The sequence below is a fragment of the Cyanistes caeruleus genome, chromosome 1, assembly GCF_971803275.1.
Source record: "Cyanistes caeruleus chromosome 1, bCyaCae1.hap1.1, whole genome shotgun sequence".
NCBI classification, from domain to species: Eukaryota; Metazoa; Chordata; class Aves; order Passeriformes; family Paridae; genus Cyanistes; species Cyanistes caeruleus.
In genome coordinates this window covers 117,870,213-117,894,361 of record NC_141701.1, presented here as the reverse complement: position 1 = coordinate 117,894,361, position 24,149 = coordinate 117,870,213, and the positions used below count along the sequence as shown (strand labels likewise).

At 42.4% G+C, this 24,149-nt stretch overlaps 2 protein-coding genes across 2 annotated transcripts in view; one reads left to right on the top strand and one right to left on the bottom strand.

The window, feature by feature from the left end:
* Positions 1–640: 640 nt before the first annotated feature.
* Positions 641–8,002, bottom strand: FKBP14 (FKBP prolyl isomerase 14). The gene is made up of 4 exons (XM_023919178.2): positions 7,669–8,002; positions 4,926–5,077; positions 2,338–2,465; positions 641–1,064 (listed from the first exon to the last, which is right to left on the bottom strand). Exons 1-4 carry the CDS (start codon positions 7,878–7,880, stop codon positions 906–908), a joined length of 651 nt encoding a protein of 216 aa, XP_023774946.2. The 5' UTR covers positions 7,881–8,002; the 3' UTR covers positions 641–905.
* A 470-nt stretch (positions 8,003–8,472) lies between these two features.
* Positions 8,473–24,149, top strand: part of PLEKHA8 (pleckstrin homology domain containing A8) — a 31,341-nt gene continuing 15,664 nt past the window's right edge. The window contains exons 1-6 of the mRNA XM_023919179.2: positions 8,473–8,622; positions 18,603–18,719; positions 19,351–19,506; positions 21,103–21,227; positions 22,639–22,797; positions 23,717–23,757. Of these exons, the coding sequence (XP_023774947.1) occupies positions 8,583–8,622; positions 18,603–18,719; positions 19,351–19,506; positions 21,103–21,227; positions 22,639–22,797; positions 23,717–23,757 (638 nt within the window). The 5' untranslated portion in view covers positions 8,473–8,582. The remainder of the gene's footprint in view (positions 8,623–18,602; positions 18,720–19,350; positions 19,507–21,102; positions 21,228–22,638; positions 22,798–23,716; positions 23,758–24,149) is intronic.

Below are 24,149 nucleotides of genomic sequence, written 5' to 3'. Positions count from 1 at the left end.
GCAAAACAGACAGCCCATGGAAACTGCTCTTCAGACCGTACTGATCTTCCTGTCAGTACACTCTCCCTTCTGCAAGGAGGAAAAACTTCAGACTTGTAACATTCTGCTAAAGATCCCCCTCAAACTGAGAGGGGTGTGAGCTTTTCTGATGAATGCCAAGTCTGAGTTTCAAAACAAACGTGTGTGTACATTTAAAGGACATTGTGCACTGCAGCACAACTTGCTGCTTTCCAAATTACAGATGTTTCCTAGAATGTTGCTGGCAGTAGAAGTGAAAGTCTGACATTTAACTCCTGCTTTGTTCACAAAATCTAACAAAAAAATGCAGGCAATTATTGGCATGACACTCACTTTAGAAGGGCAATAACCACTCTTCTCATTCAGCTTTGTATCAGTTTCTCAGCCATACAGAGAGATGCTGATGCCTTCTACTACATCTTTCAAAAATCTGCAGGAAAAAACCCAAGGTCAGCAAACTGCTTTTTAAGCAGTGACACTCAAGTAGGAAGGTCAAGTAATTAAGGCACAGACTACAAGTAATACATAAGGTAGCTGCTGAAAGTGATCTTGGCAGACAAACAAATCACAGAAAGTCACTGAACGGGATTTTGATTTTCAAAATGAATAATAACCTGGAAAGTTTGTTTCATTTCTGAAAAATAATTTAATACAAAATTTTAAAAACACTGATGTACTTCATTGTATAAGAGGAGGTACATTTTCACATTTTAAAATAGTTTAAAACTTTTGTACATAATGAATAGAAATTCTCTTTTATATAAACCAAGTGTTTCTTTGCCAACAGCAATTGTCAATTCCGAAACACAGAATTAAGATGACACAAGACCCAGACAGTCTAAGTTACTGCTATTTGTATCAAAAAAAATTATTCCACCCTTTACTTTCTACAGCTCATCATGCTTGTATGTGAATTCCCTTGCAGATATAAACCCGTCACTGTCTTCATCCTCTTTATCAAATATGTCTTCAACCAAAGCATCATGCTGGGTGTCATTTACCACTGCTCCATGCTTTTCAAATTCTTTCTTCAAGTAAATTTTCACCTGTTAGACAAAAGGTGAGAGTGAACATTTTCAGACTTATGAAATAATTGATTACTGCAGCGTAACAGAGGGATGTAGCACTCAGGATGGTGGTATTAGATAATAGATACCTCCCCTCCTTTGCCACTGCCAGAATAATACTTGTCTAACTGATTCTGCAGTCCCTCTGAGTGAAGGGTCTTTAGTGATAGAAGTGACAGTAAAACTAGCAAAGCTGTTGCAAAACCTTTATGGTACCTGACTCAAAAAATGAGTCAGGACAGCCTGTCTTCTATGTCTATACAGTAAAGTACAAATAGCTGGTCAGAAGTTATTAGCTACCAATTGGTCAGAGACAGCTTTTCCTCATTCTAGCACCCTGCCAACTCAGCACATGTAAACAGCCACCCCAGAGATATACAGGAATCTGTACACAATCTCAGTCTTTGCTGTTTCAATGGGAAATACATTAAAAGATTTCTAGATACCTCAAAAAATTTTAAGAACAAAGACCCAAGACAGGTTTTAAACAGATCACTGGAACGCTTAACGACATTAACCTACATACTAATGGTAAGCAGTGTTTTCAACAACATCAGAATGGTTTTAATAAGTTTTTAAGGTTTAAATATGAAGATCCCAAGTATTCTGAACCACAGAGCCTTCTAAAAAATAACAATACCAACATATCTATTAAACAGATACCACTTGTATAAGAACCATGGGCCTTGTTTCAGGTCTGCTTTAGTTACTTCAGTCCCTGGGATTTGTTAAACTTATAGCTTACATTCCTAATATGCAGACATTACACACACTGATACTGTCTGATGCATAATACAAATGGTTAATTAGCCTTCTGAGTCCAGTAAACTGTACCAGACCCAAATCAAAAATAACTCAGTGGTTTATACTAGCTTCTCGTGGATCACTTTAGCTGAAAAAGCAGAATTTTGAAAATGAGAGGCACACAGATGGTGAATAATGCTGAATAAATGTCCTTCACAGAGTGAATGCTATGAAATAGGATTGCCCTACAGCAGAAGAAATCCCAGTTTATTAATAAATCAGCAATTAAATCCAAAAAGCCCTGAAGTCTGGTTTTATTTCTGTGATGCTTTATCCAAGTCTTCCACAAATCACATGCTTATCCTAAGCTTACCAAGGCTCCTTTTGAACCTCCAGTCCAGAATTTTCACTAGGATGCAAGGCTCAGAGCAGTGCAGCATAGATGTTCATTCTTTTCCACTCTCCCATCCTGTTAAATTTGCTCACAAGAGAAGGATAACCCACTCACCTCTTGCTTGGATAGTTTCCAGTCATCATTAAGATCCATCTCTTGGAATGACTCATGAGACCTTGGTCCATTTCTAATTTCTAGAAGGTCAATGTTGAAAATCAGTGTGCTCTCAGGTGGAATTTTTCCTGCCCAAAATGGAAAAAAGTTAAAACCAACTATATATTCAATGCCATACAAAAGCCATATGCATCAGAAGAATGTTCCAGCAAGCCTAGTCATTTCAAAGCAGCCTGCAGTTTGCACTGATAAGGATGGGTATCTGTAACAGTGATTACCACAACATCATTTCAGCCTGTAGCCTGGACTCTGAGCAGCCCTTACAGCACAAATGTAAGTTTAGATGCAACTACTTTTGTTGGAGATTAGTAGTGTTGATGCAAGCTCTTATTCAGCAATTACCATCCCAAGTTTATCAAACAATGTTCTTGAACCTTTTTTCTTTCATGGTCAGAGCCAGATAAACTGGAAAACACTAAAGGAGACTGTACAGTCAGACAGCCTACAGCCAGGTCTGATGGGCAGCAGGAAGAGAGAATTTAGTCTGCCAGATACCCCATCACTCCCCAGATTCCTCTCTACTGCCAGCTGATACCTTGTATCTCCTGTTCTGCCACTGAGAAAATCTCTTTTGCAGAGAAAGACAGAAAGGCTGGGATGATGTTGGTCTCCCACAGCAGACTCTGGGCTCAGGGAACAAAGCACCCAGCTATTTCCAAATTCACAGCAGAAACTAAGTACCTAAACCTGTTCACAAGGCATGTGTTATCACAACAGCATTTTTGATGTAGGTGAACAGACCGGTAATTTCCAAATAGTGCCACAGAGTACTTCCCCATGCCATCACACCTCAAGGATTTCAGTTTATCAGGCACTGCCTTTTACAGAGCTGTGATATGCCCTCATGCTGATGGATGAAGCTACTGTCAAAAACCTTTTAGCACACACTTTGCTCCTTTATATAGAGAGATGTCGAATAGCACCAAATATATCTCTATGTTGGATGGCAGCACCCCCAAAAAAATTTCTGTGCCTTGAGAAGACAGGGTAAAAAAACCCACATCTACCACTTTGGAATAATGGTGTTAAATACACCCTGCTGCAGCAACAAATAGACTTGTAGATTCCTGGGATGAATAAACGTGCAGAATTCTCTGGAAATACATGGCACAGTGCCCTGTTTAGAGTTTGGAACACAGGTGATTTTTTTGAGTGTTACAGAAAAAGGCATCTGACTCAAATGATGAGTCAGACAGCACCAAGGTAGGAGGCTAGTGAAAAAAATGTGCATTTGGAAGAAAGCATGAAGAAAATGAAAAAATTCTGTCTTCAAGGGCATCACTTGAAAACAGCAACATAATTATACTCAAATACTTCAAAATCTCCTAAAGCAAGTAATTTCTTACAGCAGTTAACAGTGTTTAGCTGTTTAACCTTCTTGCACTAAAAACAGAAGTGAGGCTTGCAAGTCTTTGAAGAACAACTATAGTGCTTTACATATCAATCAAACAATTAGGCCTGTGATGACTACATGAGCACTGCAGCATTTCTTATATTTTTGTGGAAAATTTTACAGCTGAGCCCACCATAAAGACAACTAAATGATGACTAAATGAGGTTCCTGTTCTCTACTAGAAACATGATTACTTCTAATACTGTATCTTGCACCCTTGAACCTAAACCAGAGCTTCTAGAAAAATATGTGTTAAACGGGTACATTTAATAAAGGAGGGTATGAAGTATGCTGTAGGTATGAATACTACCTGGCATGAGGTAATATGGAGTGCTAAGCCTGTGTGCAGCCTTACTTACCAGAAGACACAGACATGCAAACAGTCCTCATTCCCAAAACAGTCTCATAGTAATGGAAGAGAACATCAGCAGGATGGACTGTACATTCCTAGACATTTATCCTTTCTGCTTTGGAACCTTGTACTACTGCAAGTCATCTGTTGCAACTCTTGTCATGACATAAATATTCATAATAATTGCTCAAAAGGAAGTCAACTTAAACAAATCCCATAAAGCAGAAATATAACCATTCAAGCTGTCACTTGCTTAACTGCATACTCCAAATCTAGCCCTCCTGTTAAAGGAATCTGGAAATATTTGAAAGGAAAACCCCCAGCACAGGAAGTTTCTTAGGGTTCTAAAAGAAACCTGAAAGCAAGAATGAGGCTTGCACATGTACACTCATGAAGTATTACCACAAAAACAGATCCAACAGCCAAAAAGCCAACTGTTACCTAAGCAACCACCTCCACTTGACTGTAAAAGGGAGAAAAAAACCCAAACTAATAAAAGAGTAAAAAAACCAACAAGGGCACCGTTGAACACAGCACTAACAGAAGACATTTAGAACATACAGCACAGCAGCTACCATCAGTTTGTGGGTTTTTTTCCTGCATTCACCACATAACCACTTAGTGGATATTACTGCAGGAAACAAATTTATGAGAAAGAGCATCTGACTCTCACTTTAACAGAATCAACCTGGAAAGCTTGAAAGCTTGCTAACTTCTCAGGCCATGAATAACAGTAAAATACAGAGATTAGAAACAATTAGAGCAAGGGTATGTTTTTTTTACCTTTCCCTTCTTTTCCATAAGCAAGGGCTGGTGGAATAGTTAGCTTCCGTTTCTCTCCCACACACATGTCCTTCAACCCTCTGTCCCAGCCTTTGAGAGCTTCCCTTATGCCAAGTGTAAACCACATAGGCTGACCATTGTTATGCTTGTGACTGGAAAAGAAAGGAATAAAACACTTGGTATTTAAACCTCAAGTTCCACAAAAGGCAAATAGAAGATGCTCATAATGTAGATATACAGTTAAAAACACAGCACTATTCAGCACCTTGACAAATGAGCACTTTCAAGGTCTTTAAAATTTATGCTTTGCATGACAAGGTTCCTTGGGAAGTGGAAAGAAATAGACCAACATTTATCTGGTGTGTTTATGACAACACTAACCAATCCAGATCTCCACCTTCACCTCCCTCATCACCTACTTCCACTTGGAAATTGATCAGACTAGAAGGGCATTTTTCTTAAAAATCTACAGTCAAGGCCATTGTAAATTGCAAATCACAGACCAGCATGGTCATGATAGCAATACACATTTTAACATGCTTAGAAGAATCAGCCTCATCTCTTTCAAGAAGCCACTGGGGGGAAAAAAAAGCAAATAACAAAACAACTACATAACAGTCTAGAAAAAAACAAATGCATGCAAAACATTGAAATTTAGTTTTGGGAGACAAGATCCTTTTCTGATTTAACCACTTTCACTCTACTAACAGACAAGGAATTTGAAAGTTCTATTTACTAGTCATGCAGAAAAGGTGTTTAAGAAGAAAACAGAACACTTACAGAAGTTAGTCAGCAACAAAAACTTTAGTGTGTCACTAGAAGTCCTTTTAAAGAGTCAGGTTAACTACAAGAGAAAATTAGTGAGATTTTAGTTGAATCGTCTGTAAAAGCATAAACATGCAAAACTGTCTTTTTTGCTTAATATACAAAAGTAGCCTTCAGGCAGCCTGCAGAGACTTGAGTATTTTGCTATCTCCCACTATTAACACTTCATTGATGTTTTACAGGACATTTAGCATTAGCAAGTCATTGCAGGCTCTTAGCAGAGTCCCTCGAATTTCTGGCTCTTCCTCCTATTTGCATTTCTGTGGCTCTGGTATGTTGACTTGTCTGGTGGGGAGCAGGTAAAGAATAGTGAAAAGCTGTGATTGTGGTGCCACTAGTGGAACGATACATAAAACTTTTTTATTTTTTAAATTAATACTCTGCTTTCGAAACCAAACAGAAATGCATGCGTAGCACAAGACCTACTAAACCGCTGAGATCATATACCAAAACCTGCACCTAAATCACAGAATCATAGAATGGTTTGGATTAAAAGAGACCTTTAAGATCACCCAGTTCCAACCCCTCTGTGCCATGGGCTGGGACACAGACTAGAACGGGTTCTCAGAGCCCCATCCAAGCTGGTCTTGAACACCTCCAGGAATGGGTTGTCAACAACTTCTCAGGGCAACCTGTTCCAGTGTCTCACCATCCTCCGAGTAAAAAATTTCTTTCTAATAACCTAAAATAAACTCTTTAAGTTGAAGCCATTCCCCTTTGTTCTGTCACTACATGCCCTTGCAAAAAGTCTCTCTCCATCTCTCTTCAGGTAATGGAAAGCCACAATTAGGTCACCTCAAAGCCTTCTCTTTTCCAGGCTAATCAGTGTCAGTTTTCTCAGCCTTTCCACACAGGAGAGGTGCTCCATGCATAACATCCCCATCTTTTAAGAAATGCCATATGGTTCTACTTCCTACAGACTGACCAGAAAACAAATGCTAAGTAAGATTTATTTTATAACTTCGGGAAAGGAGATTAGCCTTACTCTTGGTGTTCATCTTGAACAGCATTGCGAGATACAGCTTCACACCAAAGTTTCTGAGAACAGGTGGCAGTGGGAGGGGCCCCAGAGACAATTTTATGCAGTGTTATTTAAGCTCTTTTATCCCAAAACAATTAAGTCATTCATGCATTGCATTTGTTTCCTTGCACATAAGTAAATGCTAGTTTTGGGCATTTGGGGAGGGAGGAGTCAAAAAACTAAACAAAAAACCGCTTGCCCCTTACAAAATGCTCTTCATAGAGCTATTTGCAGGCACCTGTGAGAGGTCAGGATTTAGGAAAGCACGACCAGAAGATACCATCTATAAATAATAGATATACCTTAAAATATACACACACATAATGGAGCGAGTCCAGAAAAGGTGCACCAAGATTGCTAGAAGGATGGAGCAGCACCTCTCCTACAATGAAAGGCTGAGAGAACTGGGATTGTTCAGCCTGGTAAAGAGAAAGCTGCAGGGTGACTTAATTTTACCTTTCCAGCACCTCAAGGGAGCCTACAAGAAAGATGGAGAGAGACAATTTAAAAGGGCGTGCAGCGACAGGACAAGGGGTGATGGCTTTAAACTGAGGCTCAGATTAGATATAAATTCTTTACTGTGAGGGTGGTAAGCCACTGGAACAGGCTGCCCAGGGAAGCTGCTGACCACCCATTCCTGGAGGTGTTCAAGGCCGGGCTGGATGGGGCTCTGAGCAACCTGGGCAGCGTTCAAAGCCGCGTCGGATGGGGCTGCTCTGAGCAACTCCATCTAGTGGAAGGGCCAAGGAATCTTTAGGATCACTTCTAGCTCAAGCCATTCTATGATTCTATTATATATATATATATATATATATGTATGTACGTATGTATGTATGTGTATCTCCCCGCGCAAGCTCAGCCAGCAGCTGGCTCGGAGAAGACGCGCCGCTCACTTACGTCGAGTGAAACATGGAGCCATCCCTCTCCAAGTAGCCCTCGTAGTGAACCAGCATCATGTCCCCCCACTTGGTCTTTCTGTGGCAGAGGAAAGGCTTGTGCAGCACCTCCACCTTCACGTCGGGAGCGGGGGGGATCAGCGCCGCGCCCGCGCAGCCCAGCGCCGCGCACAGCAGGGCGGAGCACAGCAGCAGCGCCGCGGCCATCGCCATCGCTCCTGCGCCGCTCCTCTCACCGTGCCGCCATCCCGCGCCCCGAGCCCGGCCGGTCCGTCCGACGTGGCAGCGGCGCTCACCGCTCCCAGCCCCCGGCTCCCGACGGCCCGGCACCGGCGGCGCGCGCGCTGATTGGCTCCCGGCAAGGCCAGCTCAGGATGAGCTGTCGCCCATTGGGACACATACCTGTCCGTCACTCAGACCACCCAATCGGCAGGTCCGAACAGCCGGGAGTGGGCGGGCCGGGCGCTCCGGGAAGTCACAGCTCCGGCGAGCGGGGCAGCCCCGCGGAGCGCGCGCACAATAGAACTGGCTGTTGCCGGCCCTTGATTGGGCGGCAGCGGCAGCGAGAGCGCGTTCTGATTGGCCGCGAGAGGCCACCTGCTCTGGGCATTCCGCTCCCGCCCCCCCCACCCGCCCGCCTCTCCTTCCCGCTGGTCACGCGGGCCGCGATTCACAGCGCGGGTTGCGCTGACGTAGCGCTGCGGGGCCGTGCCGCGGCTGGGCGGCTGCGGCGCTCCCTGCGCTGGGAGCGTGGCGGCGGCGACGGCGGGGGGCGGGCGCGGCGCGGGCCGGGCGGGGCGCGCGCCCCCCCGCGATGGCGCTGTGTGGCGGCAGCGCGGCGGAGCGCGGCCGGCGGCGGGCGGCGTGACCCCGCCGCGGGGCGGCCGCGCTGCATGGGGCCGGAGACCGGCCGGCATGGAGGGGGTCCTGTACAAGTGGACCAACTACCTGAGCGGTGAGTTCCTGCCAGCGCTCAGCCTTTGCGGGACGGGCGCCGTCATCTTCTCGTCTGTATATTTAATAAGTGTATTATGTTCAGTGTATTTGATGGGTGCGGGTCAGTGCTGCTCCTTGACCCCTCCATCCCGGGGACCAGCCCCGGCTCTGCCTTATTGTCACTGCTTAGTGTTTATCCCGGTTGCGGTGCCTGTCCGGGCGCCCCTCGCCCTCCCCGCGGTCCTGGGTTGGGGTTTGGGGTGGTTTGGGTGCTCTGGGTCACAGTTCGAACAGCGAACTTCCCCGTTCTCCACACACCCCCGTGGAACTTCTGTTGAGGCGAGTCGGGGATTCCGGGCATTCCCAGAGCTGGGAGGAAAAGGTGTTGCCGTGTCAGTCCCACTTGGGGGATTCGGATGAGAAAGCATGCAGGGGAAAAAAATAAAAAATAAAAAAGACAACAAAAAAGGTGGAGGGGGTTGTCCTGCCAGCTCTAGGCCCAAATTTTAATTTTTCGGGTGTTCCCGTGCCACGGAAGGTTTGATTTTCATGGCAGATTGGAAGCAGCCGTGTGTGGCCAGAGTTTGCTCTGCAGAGGTTAAAGGTGCTGGGGACAGAAGCCCCCTGTGTTCCCATGGGATGTCCACTGCCGGACTCCTTCGAGCCAGGTGAGGCAGAGACGTGTGATTTGGGGTTGTGGATGGGGTCTTGCCGGGTGCAAACCTCTCCGTGGTTTGTTGGAACAGTTTGGAAACTTGAAGGTCAGAGGAAAGTAACCACGACCACCTTGACATTGCCAGGTGCGAGGCGAGTGTTGCTCAGTAGTGCATGTTGCAAGGGCTGCCGCCTTGCCTGAATTTTTTCCCGAGAGGTTGGAACAGCTGCACCTCTCTGGTTAGCTGGGAAACTGTAGGAAATCAAAATTAAACAAAGAGAAAGATGAAGCACAAGCGAGTGTTGAATTTATATGGTAGGGATGGCGGGGGGCAGGACTGGTGTATAAGACTTGATTTATTGCTGTGCTAGAAGATTGCTGTGACTTTTCCCCTTTAGGCATGAGGTGTTCTGAGATGAGAATCAAAATTTGTCAGGTCTCAGTGAACAGACATGGATTTTTTTTGTTCTTGTTGTTAATTATTTGTGAATGCTCTTGAATTATGAAGTGGGAGTAGGTGCAGCCATGCCCTTTTCATTTGAATTGCAGGACTGTGATAGTGGTATTAGTCCTTAGTTAGTCCATTAGTCTCCATACTAAAAACACATATGGTCTAGTTGATTGAAAGTTTTACATGTTTTTCTTTGCATTGCTGAGATGCTGGGGTGTGTCTGGAATCTTTGTGCTTGGTTTTGTGCCATGAGACCTGGGAATGTGTGTCTGTGGGAAACAATGCATGTTGTAGATATGTCAAACTGGTGTTTGACATTTTAGTGCCTGAGTGTGCCTGCGGTAGGATCAGCTGGTTTTCTGTTTTCATGGTAAGATGAAGACTAAGAAGTATTCTGTTTTCATCACAATTAAGTTTTCTTTTGTTAGCCACAGTGATAAGCACTTCCAATCAAATGACCCTTCAGGAAGAAGGATGATGCTTTGCAAACCTCAGTCTAACTGAATGCGGATGAAGGAAGCTTTTCCTTGCATATATAAGATTTGTACTGGCTGAAAACTAGAAGAGGTTTTGCTGTCAACAGAGACAAAATCTGTGATGAAAGATTGAAGCATCCTTCTGATTTCTTGGTTGAAACTTGACTCTTCTAGTAAGTGTGGTGATCAAGGTCACTCTGTGCCTTTTCTTAGGTTGTAGAAGGCCCATGGTGTGTTTGAGAACAGTAAATTTGCTGCTCTGCAAGCTGTCTGTATATACTAGTGCTTTCTATTGCTGTAAAATGAAGACTTCCTGCCCTGAAGCCATTAAGTTATAAGTTTATGCAGAGATGGGGAAAAAAAAAATTCATTCTGGAATGTGGTGTTAATTGTGTCAATAACAAAGAGCTGGAATGAGAGACAGGAAAGCCTCCTTTCAGGGATTAAGGGAAGTAAGAATGTTCAACAGGTCATCCAGAACAGTATTTCTGCTAGTATTCTGCCCCCAGTATGCTTTTTGTGTTGTTCAAGGTTGATGAATCAGGTCCTGTATAGTGTAAATGATGCAAGCAAAAAGTAGGGAGATTGTGTGTCATCCCTCTGCGTTCGCCTGTGCTAGTAACACGGTGCTGATGTGCCTCGGAGTGAGGACCCCTCACAGTCAGAGAAGGGATAGGACATTCAGAAAAGAATAAGCATAAAACTATAGAAAAGAACTGCTGTTCCTTCTTTCTGTGAGGGAGGAGCTGATGGGAATTTGTTGGTAATTGAGTCTTTTCTGGGACTTTTAATTTTGTAATGTCTTATGTCATTGCCATTATGAGAGGTCAAGTCCACATCAACCCATTTCCTCCCAGCTCTTGGGCCGGGAGCTAGATCTGTGTTACAAATTACATGGTTACTGACAGCAAGAACCTTTCAGAAATAGGAAACAAGTTTGGTTTTCTGTGGGCAAAGGGCAAAGAAAGCACACCATGATTGCCACCAATTGAAAGACGGATCAGTTTGTCTTACTGCTTAAACAAGTTATCTTGTTTGTAATAAATGCACTTGTTTGCTTTATATAGATTAGAATAAATCAAATCAGTATTACCTGGTTTCTGCTTGGAGTAAGGGTTTTTCCTCTGGTGTTGATCCTGCACTCACGTTGTGGTTTCTATATGTAGGGTTCCAGTGCTACCTCAGAAATCTCTTGAGTTTAGAAAACTGAAATTTTGAGAGATTTTCTGTTCCCTAATGCAATGGCCACCAGATAGTGATTTCTCAGTGTGTTACTTTTGTTTAGGTTCAAGTGAAGTGTTCCAGCTTTGGATCAGATACACATTCACAGAGTTCTAGCCTATGATAACACGCTGGGATCTTGTGTTTGCACTGCATGTCCTTTGATTGCATTTTTCTATGCTTTCTCCACTAAATTGATTAAAACCTTAAGAGAGCAGGGAACTTTGGAAGCAGTTATTGTCATATAAAGTGAGACAGCACTTTTTCTTTTGGGAAAATATATAATACATCTGCAAACCTCAAATTATTAATCCTCAAAATCTGGAGCAGGGTGACTTAAATCATGCAGGCATGTAAGTTGGCCTCAGCTGAGCTTATAGTCAAAGCATGTAACATGATCTTAAAAAATTCCTAGATTTCATCCTTTGCCAGAAGTCTCTATCTGATGTTAGCTTTGTTTGATGGGGGCTGGGGATGGGTGTGTAACTATTGTTTCACTACCACTTACCATAGTGAGCAGTTGGAATGATAAAGGTGTCACTGTGTGCCTTCCCTATAGCTCCTTGGTCTGCACTGCCTGCAGTCCTGGCTGAGCACAAACCATTCTGCTGTGGGCAGCATCAAAGGCAGATCCTGGCTGCAGTGCCATAGCGTGACTGATCTCCAGCTGGGGAGCGCTGCTTGCAGGACAGAGAAAGGACAGAGCGGAGCTGAACTGGACGTGAAGACTGCTCTTTGCTGCTTGGAAACTGCGTCCCCTGGGACTCTCTGACTGAACTTACCCTGCATTGTGTGCTCTTTATTGAGTGTAACTTCTGATTAATAAAATAAATTTATTTAGTCTTTGGAGTTTGCCTCCAAAAAAGGCAGATATGGGTTTTTTTTCTCATCTTATTTATAGAATGAGTAAGCTGGCAAACAGCATGGAGTTGAGGAATACCTCCCTTCTGTGGTGTGTGTGAGAGCTTGGCACTTTCAAGTTGATTTTTTTCTTTCTGCTGAAATTCAGTTCAGTTCAAATCTTCCATGTAGGCACACATCCTACCTGGGATTGCTGGCCACAGGCAGGATTGATGATAACTGTGGAAGAGACAGTATGGATCAGCTCTTGGCTGTGAGATTCAAAGGCAGCTTCATCATTAGATGAAAAAGGATGACTGCTTCCACTGGCTTGCCTGGTATATTTGTTACATGCTCCATGAAATGGCTTTGATCACTTTCCTTTACAAAGCTAAGCTTTTCCTGATATTTAAATATTCACTTCCTTATTTCTGCTGAGTAATTCGAACCCTAAGTATTTCATCTTCCTCAAGGCATGATAGACTCAGTTTCATGCCATCACCTGTGACGCTGCATCATGCCACATACTTCAATTAGCTCTCCCCATCTATCTATATGTAATCATCCCCTCTCAGTTTATTGTTGTACTTTGGATTCTTTTCAGTTTATCCCATGATACCAAGAGCCAGCACCAAGCAGTACATTCCAGCTTTCACATAGAACTTTAAATTACTCTTGTCTCTAATGATTCAGAATTCCTTCATAAACTTAGGGGTGGAGCTCAAGAAAATGTGAAAAAGCATTAATTCTTGTGTCTTGGATCTGGATGCATATGATATTGCTTAGAGCAAGTCTTTGTTTTAAGAGTTTAAGAAATCTGACCTTTAAGGATCAGAGACACATATCCTTCCAGTTGATATCCAGCTCTGGAAATAAGCTCCTCTGTTTCCAGACATGGAGGAATTAATGGAAAACTTCACACTTAGATAAAGATTTGGTTCTAAAAAGACTTTTATAATTTTCCCCTTCATTTTAGCCTCTGGATATAGTCCAAGTTCTGATTGTATAAAATTAGAAGTCTGGCTTTTGTGGAGGTGGACCTAGACAGCTGAGGTTTCTGTTGCCTTCAGGGCAATGGTCTGCCTTCTATTACTGGCTGTAGCTGCTCTCAGGATCCAGGTGTTGGTTTAGATTAATGCCTGACTCCCAGCCAGTTCTGGCTGGATGAGACTTTTCATGCAGGATACTTGAGGGACTGATTAGTTAATTCTCTTTGGATTTTGCTTAATTGTCTTTCTGTGATTTGACCTTCTTTCTCATTATTTTCTTCCCTTTTCCTCTGTATTTCTTCATGCAGCAGTCTTACTTTTGTCCAACCTTTTTGGAATTGTGCAATCTACTCTCAGTAGAAAGGTTTGATGAGGCTGCAGGAATGGAAATCGGTGTCCCTTCTCTCCTCTGGAAGTGTCAGAGCAGTGCTGCAGAGCCTCCATGGTGCAGCATTCCCTGCCAGGTATGCTGCAGTACCAGTGCCTCTGCATTCAGTCCCTCTGCACTGAAGTAAGTGATCACAGGGTAGGACTGAAACCAAAGGTGTGGTAGACTGATGGTGAAGAGATACCATCATGTGGTATCTGTATGTGCTTACATAAATTCAGTCTGTTGACTTAGTCTGGCATGATAACCACCCCAGGGGTCAGAGAGAGGAGCAGCTTGTTTGCTGGGGCTGAGAAGTATAAATAGAGGAGGAAAACTCCCAGAGCTTTTTATGACTTGAATTAGTGTGTCTGAGCAGTGGGCCTGTATTATTGAACTTCTGCCTCCACCATGATCCCCTCTCTGCCCTTCATCCTTTCACTGCATCCCCTTAAAAAATACCTGATGCTGGTACATTGTGCTCTGTGCTTTGGCTGGTCTCTGCCATAAAACCATTTGCAAACAAACCCAATTGCCCTATGATGACAGGATTCTCTTTCAATGCTGCTAACATTGCCCTAACACTAGTGATTGAAACAGAAGTGGACTTTATGGACCCCCTGTGAAAAAAATCGTGTGGGAGAAGGTCACTGTGTTAAAGCCCATTCCAGCTATTGCTACTTTCACTTGAACCTCTAGTGTCCCTCAAACGAATGCTTTAAAAAGTGATCCCATTGTTAAAATGCTAAATCTTTGAACTTCATTACCTTTAGGGGCTTTTTTGTATTGATTCGTCCTGTTAATATGCACATCATTAAAGTGAAATTGCAATATGGGCATTTCCAGAAGCTGCTCTCTAGGTGACAGGATAGTAGCTCAGAAAAGAGGTGTAGATTGTCACACACTCTTGTCTGCCTTTCTGCTATCCCTCATGGATACAGGGGAATCTTAAACTGTATTTCTATCCAGTCAGATTGTTTTGCTACAGAATTAAGGCTGCAAAATGCATTCTAGCACCTGGGATTGCCCTTCGCAAAATACTGGGTAGCCTTAGAAGGCTGTCTAGAAAAATAGACACCTGTTTTGAGTGCAAAATGCTTGTGCCATCTTTTACTTCTGTTCCTTGAATGAGAAAAAAGGGGGAATGTTTCAAGGTTGATGTGTGTAAGATACTTTCTTGCAAATTGCTATTTCTGACTAGGAACCTGGTTGACTGACGAGCGTCTTTGCCCTGCTAAAGCTGAGTTTTCAGCAGTTCTTGTCCAGCTATCAGTTGCTGACGCAGCACTGGGCAGACAATGTGGTGCTTTTGCCCTTGGGGTGAGTTTACATGGCACAGTTTACATTTGCTCAGGGTAGGATGAAATGATGGATTTTCATGGATGACATCCAATGGATGACATTCTCACTGTGAGGTGGCTCTATCAGGGCACCCACTCTGGGACTTTTTTGTGACCCTGCACAGAAAAACAGGGATCTGTTCTGCTATGCCTCCTGCAACTAAGTCTTGGATCTTGTCCTTCTTATAAACAGTAGGGAGGGCTATAGTGGCTTTAACTCCTCCTATGAGACAGATGTTGTAACATGGAAAGTTCATAATTATCTCCTATCTGCACCTAAACTCTGGATTAGGGTCAAAGAAGTCCAAGGACTTTTTTTGCAAAAGTTTTACAAAAACTTATTCTGAAGCTCAAGAAATTAATAAGCCTAAGATATTACATAATTCTTATGGAAAGCAAGCAATAATAGAAACCTGGGTGTCTGGCCTTTATGCATTCTAGAAATGCAGATGGAACTGGTGTCTTAATTGCCGCTTGTTTTCCAGGTCATCAATTTGACTTCTTGAGTATGTAATTCTCCCTGATGGCTTGGCTTTGTAGATGTCTGACATGATCTACATGTCTTCAAATGTTTGGTTGTTTGTTTTTTTTTTTAATTCAGGCTTGGCACTTTGGAAGGAATGCTGTCTGGAATCTGAGTTGTATAACATGATATTTTGAATTATGTCCAAGTTTCAACTGTGTTATCAAGAAATGTCAAGTTTGCTCAGTGATAGCTACATCCAGATTTCCTGAAGTGTAATGGTGGAAATAGGCAGATCTTTCTTTCTGTGGAAACTTCTTGAGAAGTAATGAATCCTTAGCAGGCACAGATTGCTTAAATATCTGGATTTTTAGTGGATAATATCAGATCTTCCAGGTATAACAGGCACTAACTATAACTTACACACAGGAGTGCAATATGTACTTTAACCAGTGCCTGTGAAGTCATCTGGAATATCTTCACTCTCTTCTATGGCTGAGACCTTAAGCTGCTCCTCACTTTTTATTGTGCTTTGTGCTTTACTGGGGATTTTTTGTACATACCTTTCCCACCAAGGTCAATTTTTACTGTTAATGGTACTGTGCCTCTAAAACGAGATGTTGGAAGTACAAGCTGTATTTTTTCCTGCCTGTGCACCACCAGTATAATGGACTTAAATTCTTCTTCAAAGTTGTATTAATGCTAGCACCAATAAGACCTTAAAAGGTTCAGCTTTATCTTTCCATATCAGGTGAAATCTGAATGCTCAGTTCCAAAAATTGCAATATTCCTGTGTCAGTTCATGGGAGGAAAATAACACTGAATAAACCCAAGACTTGCTTTCTTGGAAGTGCATAAGTATCTTTTTTGCTGCTTTGGTTTTTGTTTTGTTTTTTCTTTCCTCCATTCTTCACTTGTCTGCAAAAGTGAAGCTCCCGTAATTAAAGACTGTATCCCTGTGTAGTGCCCATGGTTTGACAGCCACATGCTATTTTTAGCTGGTTGTTTAGGATAACCTTCCATGGCTGCTGACTCAGTGGCAGTGAGTACCAGCTGGTTAGTGCATCTTCTGACAGAACCTTGCTGTGAGTATTCTTTTTTTAAATTGTTTTCCTTTCACAAAAATGTGTTTTTATTAGTGTAAGAATTCCGTTGTGTAAATATATATTGTCCTAGGTAAAAATTGTCTATTACAGTCTTTTTACTATGTATCTAATAATTAAAGAAGAGTTGGCTTCTGCAAAGGAATACAGATAGCTGCTCTGTTCCCCACAAAAAAAACCCCAAGACCCAGAACCAAAAAACTAACCAAATGAAAGTTACAAAAAATACATTGATTCATAACATATTTTTAACCGGCCTCCAAAGTGATGGCGGCAGAGTGATTTGTATGTTGGCTAATTGATTGCACAGCCTTTGATTGATGGAATGCAATTTGGTTGAGCATCAGCTGCAATTGTAAGCTGTAGGACCATGGCTGAAATGATTCATGCGCAGCAGCAGGAGCTCCAGACTGAATTAGAGGCTTGTATTGACTGTGGCGCTGTGCATTATTTAAAGAATTGGTTCTGTGCCATTGAGTGTCTGAAGCAATTAACTGCTTCTCTCTGCTGAACAATCACTTCCCTTTTTTGTGAGTTCCTACATATCAATAGTGACTTTTAAGATAGTTTCTTTATTTTGGAGGCAAGACAAATAGAAACCAGTCTTGCTGATTTTTTTTTTTTTTTAAATTCTCATTCTTGTGGTTTTTCTCCCCCTTCATATAAAGTAAAGAAGTGTTGAGAGTACTTTAGATTTTCAATATTTTTGTATTCTTATAGGAAATAATGGAAGAGATCTGGAAAGGAATGAAATAATATTTATGTTTAATTTGTTTTCCAGCCACCACACAGGGTTCAGTAATCTATAAACTGGGTTGGACTGAATGCAGTGGTATTGATTGGAAAAAAAACAAAGGGGCGGGGGGGGGGGGGGGGCAAGCCAGACCATGCTCCTGCTGTTAGCCTGGGGCTTTAGGCCTTTCCAGTCTAAAACTGTGTTGTGCTTGGTAGAAGTCTGAGGAACCAGTTTCTAGCTGGAGAGGAGCTGTCATTCTTCCAAAGTGATATCAGTCCAAGCCCAGCCTGGGTTCCTGCAGCACAGTGCTGGTTGGCAGAGCCCTGGTGCAGGGGACAGCAGGTTTGAGGACCCTCTGCCAAAATATCTAAGAGCCATGTGGCCCCCATGGTCTTGTCCAAGTGTTCCTTCCAAAGAAGGTTTGCTGGCACAGTGTGGGAGTGTCAGAATCTCAGTCCATTGGATCTGGCCAGCGAAGCTTGTTGCAGCTCAGTAATGAAAGCTGCTTTCCTCCAGTGACGTTGCTGCCTCATTTCTTCTTAGGTTAATGAGCTTGTAGTTTTTAATCAGACATAAATGGCGGCTGTCAGGTCATGTTTGGTTTTATCTTTTCATACTACTGGTGTGCTTCCAAAAGTAGAAAAAAAGGATAATTTACTTCTAAAGTTGGGCAGCAGGGTGGGCAAAAATGTATACCCAGAACTACTGGTGTGGGTCCAGCCTTGTGTTTTGGTTTTTCTCTGGGAAGGCATCCAGAAGTACAGGTCGGTAATTCAAGACTGTTTTATGTGGGCAGCACAAGAAGTTTCAAGAGCTGTTGAAAACTGCTTGACTGAAAGATGGTGTTCAGAATGTTCAGAAATTAACACATCCGCCTCTGTTCCTCTGTTGATTTTTATGAGATTCTTACACGTTGTTTTTCAAGATAACCTGGCTAGCCCTTCCTTCAAGGGAGGAAAACTTGTAAGGCAAGACAGCAGGGGTGGCTTCTGGGAAGAGTGAAGAGGTAGGTTGAGGCGGGGTGGAAGGAATTGAGGGGTGGTGAACTGAGAAGGTGGTTTTGGAAGAGAGGGTGAGTCAGTGATGCTGTGTTAGCAAAACTACTGAAAATTACATATGGCATCTCAAGACACACACTGCTGTGATCCAGCTGTGTGGAGAACAAACACCATGTAGGTGCCAGCAAGCTGGGGTTATGGTGTACGACATCCAAGTCTGTCCTGAAATGTTAATACTTCAAAGAGTTTTGTTTTCCAGGGGGACTGAGACTCTTTGGGGCTGTATTTGCAGCAAGTCTGAAGTGAGAGAGATGGTGGAATTGCAGGGAGATAACTGAGAAATGGAGTTTTGTTTTTCAGGCTGGCAGCCTCGGTGGTTCCTTCTCTGTGGTGGCATCCTGTCCTATTATGACTCTCAGGAAGATGCCTGGAAGGGATGTAAGGGAAGCATCCAAATGGCTGTTTGTGAAATTCAAGGTAACTAAGATACAGTAACACTTAGCTGCATGAAGTTTGTCCAATAATGTTGCATTCAAGATGAGATTTCAGGTGACAAGAGCTTCATTTCTCTGGTATGTATTTGCAGTAATTTGATGTATATGTGGTTTTTATACAATAGTATTTTTAAAATGTTGAGAGAACTGCAAGCCTCTATTCTCATGGATATTCTATGTGCAGGTGGGTCACTGTTTTTCATGGGTTGTGGTGGAACATTGCACAGCTTCAAATGACTCCTCATAAGAACAGAGCTGAAGCTAGAAACATGTATAATAAACTTCAGTACTAGGTCTGCTCAGTCATATTGCCACATTTTTGAGGTTCAGTTAACAGCTGGAAGCTTGAAAGAGAGACTTTCCAGAAAAGGATGCCCTTTCCATAATGACTCTCAGATTATACTGGTCACAAAGCTGTCTTTCATAGCTGTACACATGTGTGTCCTGTCCATTCCCTAGCTCAGAAGAGAAGTCATAAAATGGCAGTGGGGGAAGTTGGGACCATAGATTCCTCCTCTTTCATTACTGTTTGACTTGCCACCTAACACATCTGTTGGAATGTTTGGTTGGGCTGGGAAGAGCCAGGAGGCTGGTCTGAAATCTGTTGCTTTCAGTTCATCCTGCAGATAACACACGAATGGACCTGATTATCCCAGGGGAGCAGTACTTCTATCTGAAGGCAAGAAATGCAGTTGAAAGGCAAAAGTGGCTGGTTGCCCTAGGAACTGCCAAAGCCTGTCTGACTGACAGCAGGACACAGAAGGAAAAAGGTAAGAACACCCTTTTGCTGGCACAGAATGTTTGCTTTATATTTCCCCATGCTTTCCCTAGTGCGTGTACATACATCTTCAGTGTCCAGCCTGTGCCTCAGGTCTTTGGTGCTGCTAAAAGCTAAGACATGTGGGAATATTAACTAGAAATCTCAGGTATTAATACTCAGGGTAGGGATTTGAAAACTACTTTTTCCTTAAAATACACTATATAAAAATAATTTGAAAACCATGTGCTGATGGGTTATGTAAGTCCAGTGAGTAAATAGGCCCTGGCTAGAGGTCACTGTGATGCAGTACACAGTGTACAAGAATGTAAGACCCCCACCTTGTCCAGCTGTGTAAATATGATGACCCAGCCGCTCACACCAGTGTTTCTTCAGCTTTGGAGTTCCTCACACCCTTTCTTTCTGTGTTCCAATTGGGCTGTCTTCTGCACTTTGAGAATGCCTCAGCAGTTAAGAGGTTTGCACTGGGTTCCAAAACTATTAGTATGCAGATCCTTAAATCTGATCATGGTAAGGCTATGAAAATTAATTCACTTACCACTTTGCTTTCACCAGCAATCTCGCTTCTCCCTCCCCCAGTGAAAACCCCTCTTGCTTACAAGCGTGGCATTAGTCACAGAACATTGTGAGGCCTTATGCCTTCTTAACTTCGTGTAACCTCAGCACAGTGACTATACAAAAGATGGAAAACCAGCAAATTATTAATGTCCTGGGCAAATGCAGGGGTGGTGAGCACTCCTTTCCCTGAGGTGAGGATTTGCTTCTCCTCATAGCCTTATGTGTGTTATCACCAGGCTTTGCATTTGCTGGTTCAAGCTGAGTCAGAACTGAGCAGAAGATTCTATTGTAGAGTCCTTCACTAGGTGGGATTCTGATGTGCAGTGCTATGATTCAGTGACTCTAATATCAGAAACATTGCTTCTGAAAAATCTCAGAATGACTGTTAATCTTATCTGGATTAGTCTTCTCAGTTCTGTACTCTGTTTCTCAGTATAAGAAACATATGGACACACTGGAGTGAGTCCAGCAAAGGGCTGATAAGATGATTAAAGGAAATATCTAGTGAGAGCATAAAAAAGATGAAGCCAGAGTCTTCACAGTGAATGAACAAGAGAAAATATGCATGAATTTTGATACAAACCACTCAGTTGAAACATAAGCAAAAATGTTTATGTTGTGAAGAGGAGGGAGTGCTGAAAGGCTGCACAGAAGAGGTTGTGTAGTCTCCATCCTTGGCATTGTTCAAAACCTTACTAGACCTGAGTAATTTGTTCTGACTGTCCTTGAACAGGGGAGTAGGACTAGCTGATAACCAAAGGTATCTTCTAACCTCACCCATCCTGTGATTCAAGGATATCTATATTAAATTAATCTCTTTCTGTTGGACAGAATGCATCTTTTCTAGGTGTTTTCTACTAGAACCCTATCTAAACAATGCTATTGCTTGCACCTTAAACTACTTTGTGAAAACAAAGAATGTTATATGTAGGGCTTTTGTCCTATTTAAAAGGCCTGCTAAGACCAAATGTTGTGTACTTGCCTTGTATTGGATACAGTAAATTTAACTTTTCTTTTGTTTAACTTTTAGAGTTCACTGAAAACACAGAAGCCTTGAAGACTAAAATGTCTGAACTCAGACTGTACTGTAACCTCCTTGTTCAGCAAGTGCATAAAACAAAGGAAGCCAGCATTTCTGGTGTGTCAGAACCAGAGGTACAGCTCTATTTTTGCTAGAGACCGCATCTGTAAAGTCTTGGGCACATGAGCTTTCCTGGGTAGCCAATGTAGTTTTCACTCAATTGCTTAATGTTGCAGCCTCTGTCCGCAGAGAGGTAAATAAAGTGCTCACAAAACAGTTATTGTTTAAATGAAGTATTACTATATTGTTGCAAATGACTTGCCCTTTGTTGGGCTAGCAAGTAGTGAGATGGTGCCTGTGATCTAGGCAGTAACACCTCTGTAGGTGATCATGTGTTTACAGTGGATCAAAAAAAGCAAAAGATCTTTTATAAAGAGATAATTTGCACAAAACACACATTTTTCTGCCTGAGTCATTAATATCCCGCTCAGCAAAACACATCCAAAACCATTAAAAGGTCAAGAGATGTTGCAGACCACAAAAAAAGGCCAAAAGTGATATAAAGAACTGGCTTGGTTAGCCTCACTTAAGTTAAAGTTTCAAGCCTTGGAAATCTTTCTGATCAAAGAAGCCTTATTTAAGAGGGATCTCCTAAAGGCAGTGATCAGCCCCTTGCTTTGAGAAAGAAATGTATGAAGATGCATTTCCCTTGCTAGAGAAGCTGGTGTGGAGTTGCAGAATGCCTCCCACTGGAGAGATGGGTCCTCAGGTGCAGAATGAGCAGGCAGAACAGTTGAAGGCTGACCAGAGATGGTTTGTATGCTCAAACCATCTCTGTAAAGACACCTGGCAGACTGTTTAAGGTGAATTAAAAGATATGAATTAGAAGCATGGTGTGATGTACAAATGACTAAAAGGCACTGTTAGAACTTGCAGCTCACAGGTGTTGACCTATAATGTGGTGTTTATCCTGCTCATATTTCATGCATCTGGGGAAAGACTCTTTTCCTGATCTTACTGGCATTTAACTGCAAAGATTTATTGCTAAAAGCATTTCAGCAACAATAACTCACTTTGCAAAGATGAAGAGGCAATGTGATACCTCATTCTGTATTTTTGTCATTTGCAGTAATTTTTTGTTCATGGGGTTTTTGAAATGATTATCTGCAGATCATTCTGCATCTATTTAATTTACTTACTTTTCATATCTCCTGTCAGTGGTGTTTCCTGGAATGCCATTGTTGAATACATTCAGGCATAGTATTTCATGCACTTCTAAAACCAATAAGATAAGTAACTAAGAGGCATTGATTTCAAAGCACAAGCATACTAAGCTTCTTGTACTGAGAGGCTGACAATAGTGGTAATACTGCAAGGGGACATAGCCACAGTAATATGTGATGCTAGCTCTGAGCAGCTGACACATTGAATTTTAATTCATGTTAACCAGAAATCACAACTGTAGCAGCTGTGGGCTTTGCAGACATTAGTCCAAATTGCTCATCTGTGGTGAGTCCATTTCTTCCAGTTGATTTCTTCCCACAGAGTGAGATTGATATGGGAGCTCTGTTGAAATCAACTTGTGACACTTTCCTGAAGACTCTTGAAGAATGTATGCAGATTGCAAATACTGCCTTCACTTCTGAGTTACTGCATCAGACCCCACCTGGATCCCCAAATTTAGCAGTTCTCAGAACAAGCAAGGTAAAGGCCAGTATCTTCTTTTCTCAGCTTCGGTAGGGATGCTAATGGGTCCTTTTGTCAAAAGTAGGATTTGTAGAAGTAGGGAATGTCTTTTTACCCATATCATAGCTACTGGTCCCACACTGGACATGCTCTGCTATTTCTTGTGGTTTGCAAGTGAGGTAGGGCCATTTTTTTAATAAGCAGTGACCAATCTCTTAACTTTTAATGACAGGTGGAAGTTATTAAATATTAACTTTCAAGGCCTGAAAGTTACACACTGGTGTTTCACAGAAAGTAATACAATGGTGTTTCAAAATACCTTGGCTTTACAGCAAGTTTGTCCATGTGGGAACTCACAGCAATTATTGCTCTGTTAAACTACAGCAGTGTTGGATGTGTGCTAATATGCCAGTGGGAGGTAATGAGTTTAGCTTTTTAATGAGAAGGGCACTTTCTTGAATCATGGATCCATAAGTACATGTAGAAAACTGGAGCATCTCTGGCAAGCAGAAAGGTCTATGTAGGAAGGTGGATGCATAACTGCATCTGAGAAATGGGATTGCTTCACCATACCTAATGTCTAGCCTCATGTTTCTTCTTTTTTATTCAGAACTTTTTTATTAAGTGAAGAACACATTGCAAAGGGAACTCACTGCTTTATCTCCATATGCTGTGTGGTGTCTCACTTGACACTTGCTAACTAGCTTCTGAAAGAAATCTTCTGATTTTATTTCTTCTCCTTTTTCTTTTTTTTCTTTACAATATTGTAATGGTGTAATAATGTAGCACCATTTTCACATGTACTGCATCCAGGTCAGATAATTAGGGAGGGGTTTTTTGCTGTCTCAACTTGTGTTTAAAAAAAATGTGAAATTTGAGAAGCATGATACAGTCTTACTTGCTTTAAACAATATTCTCTCCCCTCCATATCTTGCAGGTAAAGCACTCTGTCATGTCCAGTCACACCTCAACAGAAAGGTATAATAGAAGTCTTTACTGTCAGTCTCTTTCTAATCTGTGCTTGGTTGTTTTTTCCCTACTGCTACTCTGCTCTTACTGGATGCAGGCAGAACTGTATCACTCTGAGCTGCCTTCTTGGAAGCAGATGGAATGAAAGGGCTCTGGCTCATCCCATTTCATGTCTCTTCTGTATCAGTCCTCTCCCTTCCATTTTTCTCTGCAGTCCACTTGGTGTTGTACTGCTCAATCACCAGCCAGCTCTCTCCCGCTTCAGTGCTTCCTGCATTTTAGGTTCCACTCCATAAGCCCATAAAAATCATTGATGGTGAGCAGACTGATTCCTGAAGTAGGTGGCAAGGATGTATATTTTCAAGTACTAGTGGGGGGATATTGTAGAAGTTACAGTACCT

Bases quoted from the DNA above. Each gene is read 5' to 3' on its own strand.
- FKBP14 (XM_023919178.2), bottom strand. From the start codon at position 7,880: ATGGCGATGGCCGCGGCGCTGCTGCTGTGCTCCGCCCTGCTGTGCGCG. The intron at 5,078-7,668 runs GTAAGTGAGCGG...TTTCTTTTCCAG, and splicing joins GGCTCCATGTTTCACTCGAC to TCACAAGCATAACAATGGTC. The intron at 2,466-4,925 runs GTAAAAAAAACA...CATTTTGGGCAG, and splicing joins TTATGGAAAAGAAGGGAAAG to GAAAAATTCCACCTGAGAGC.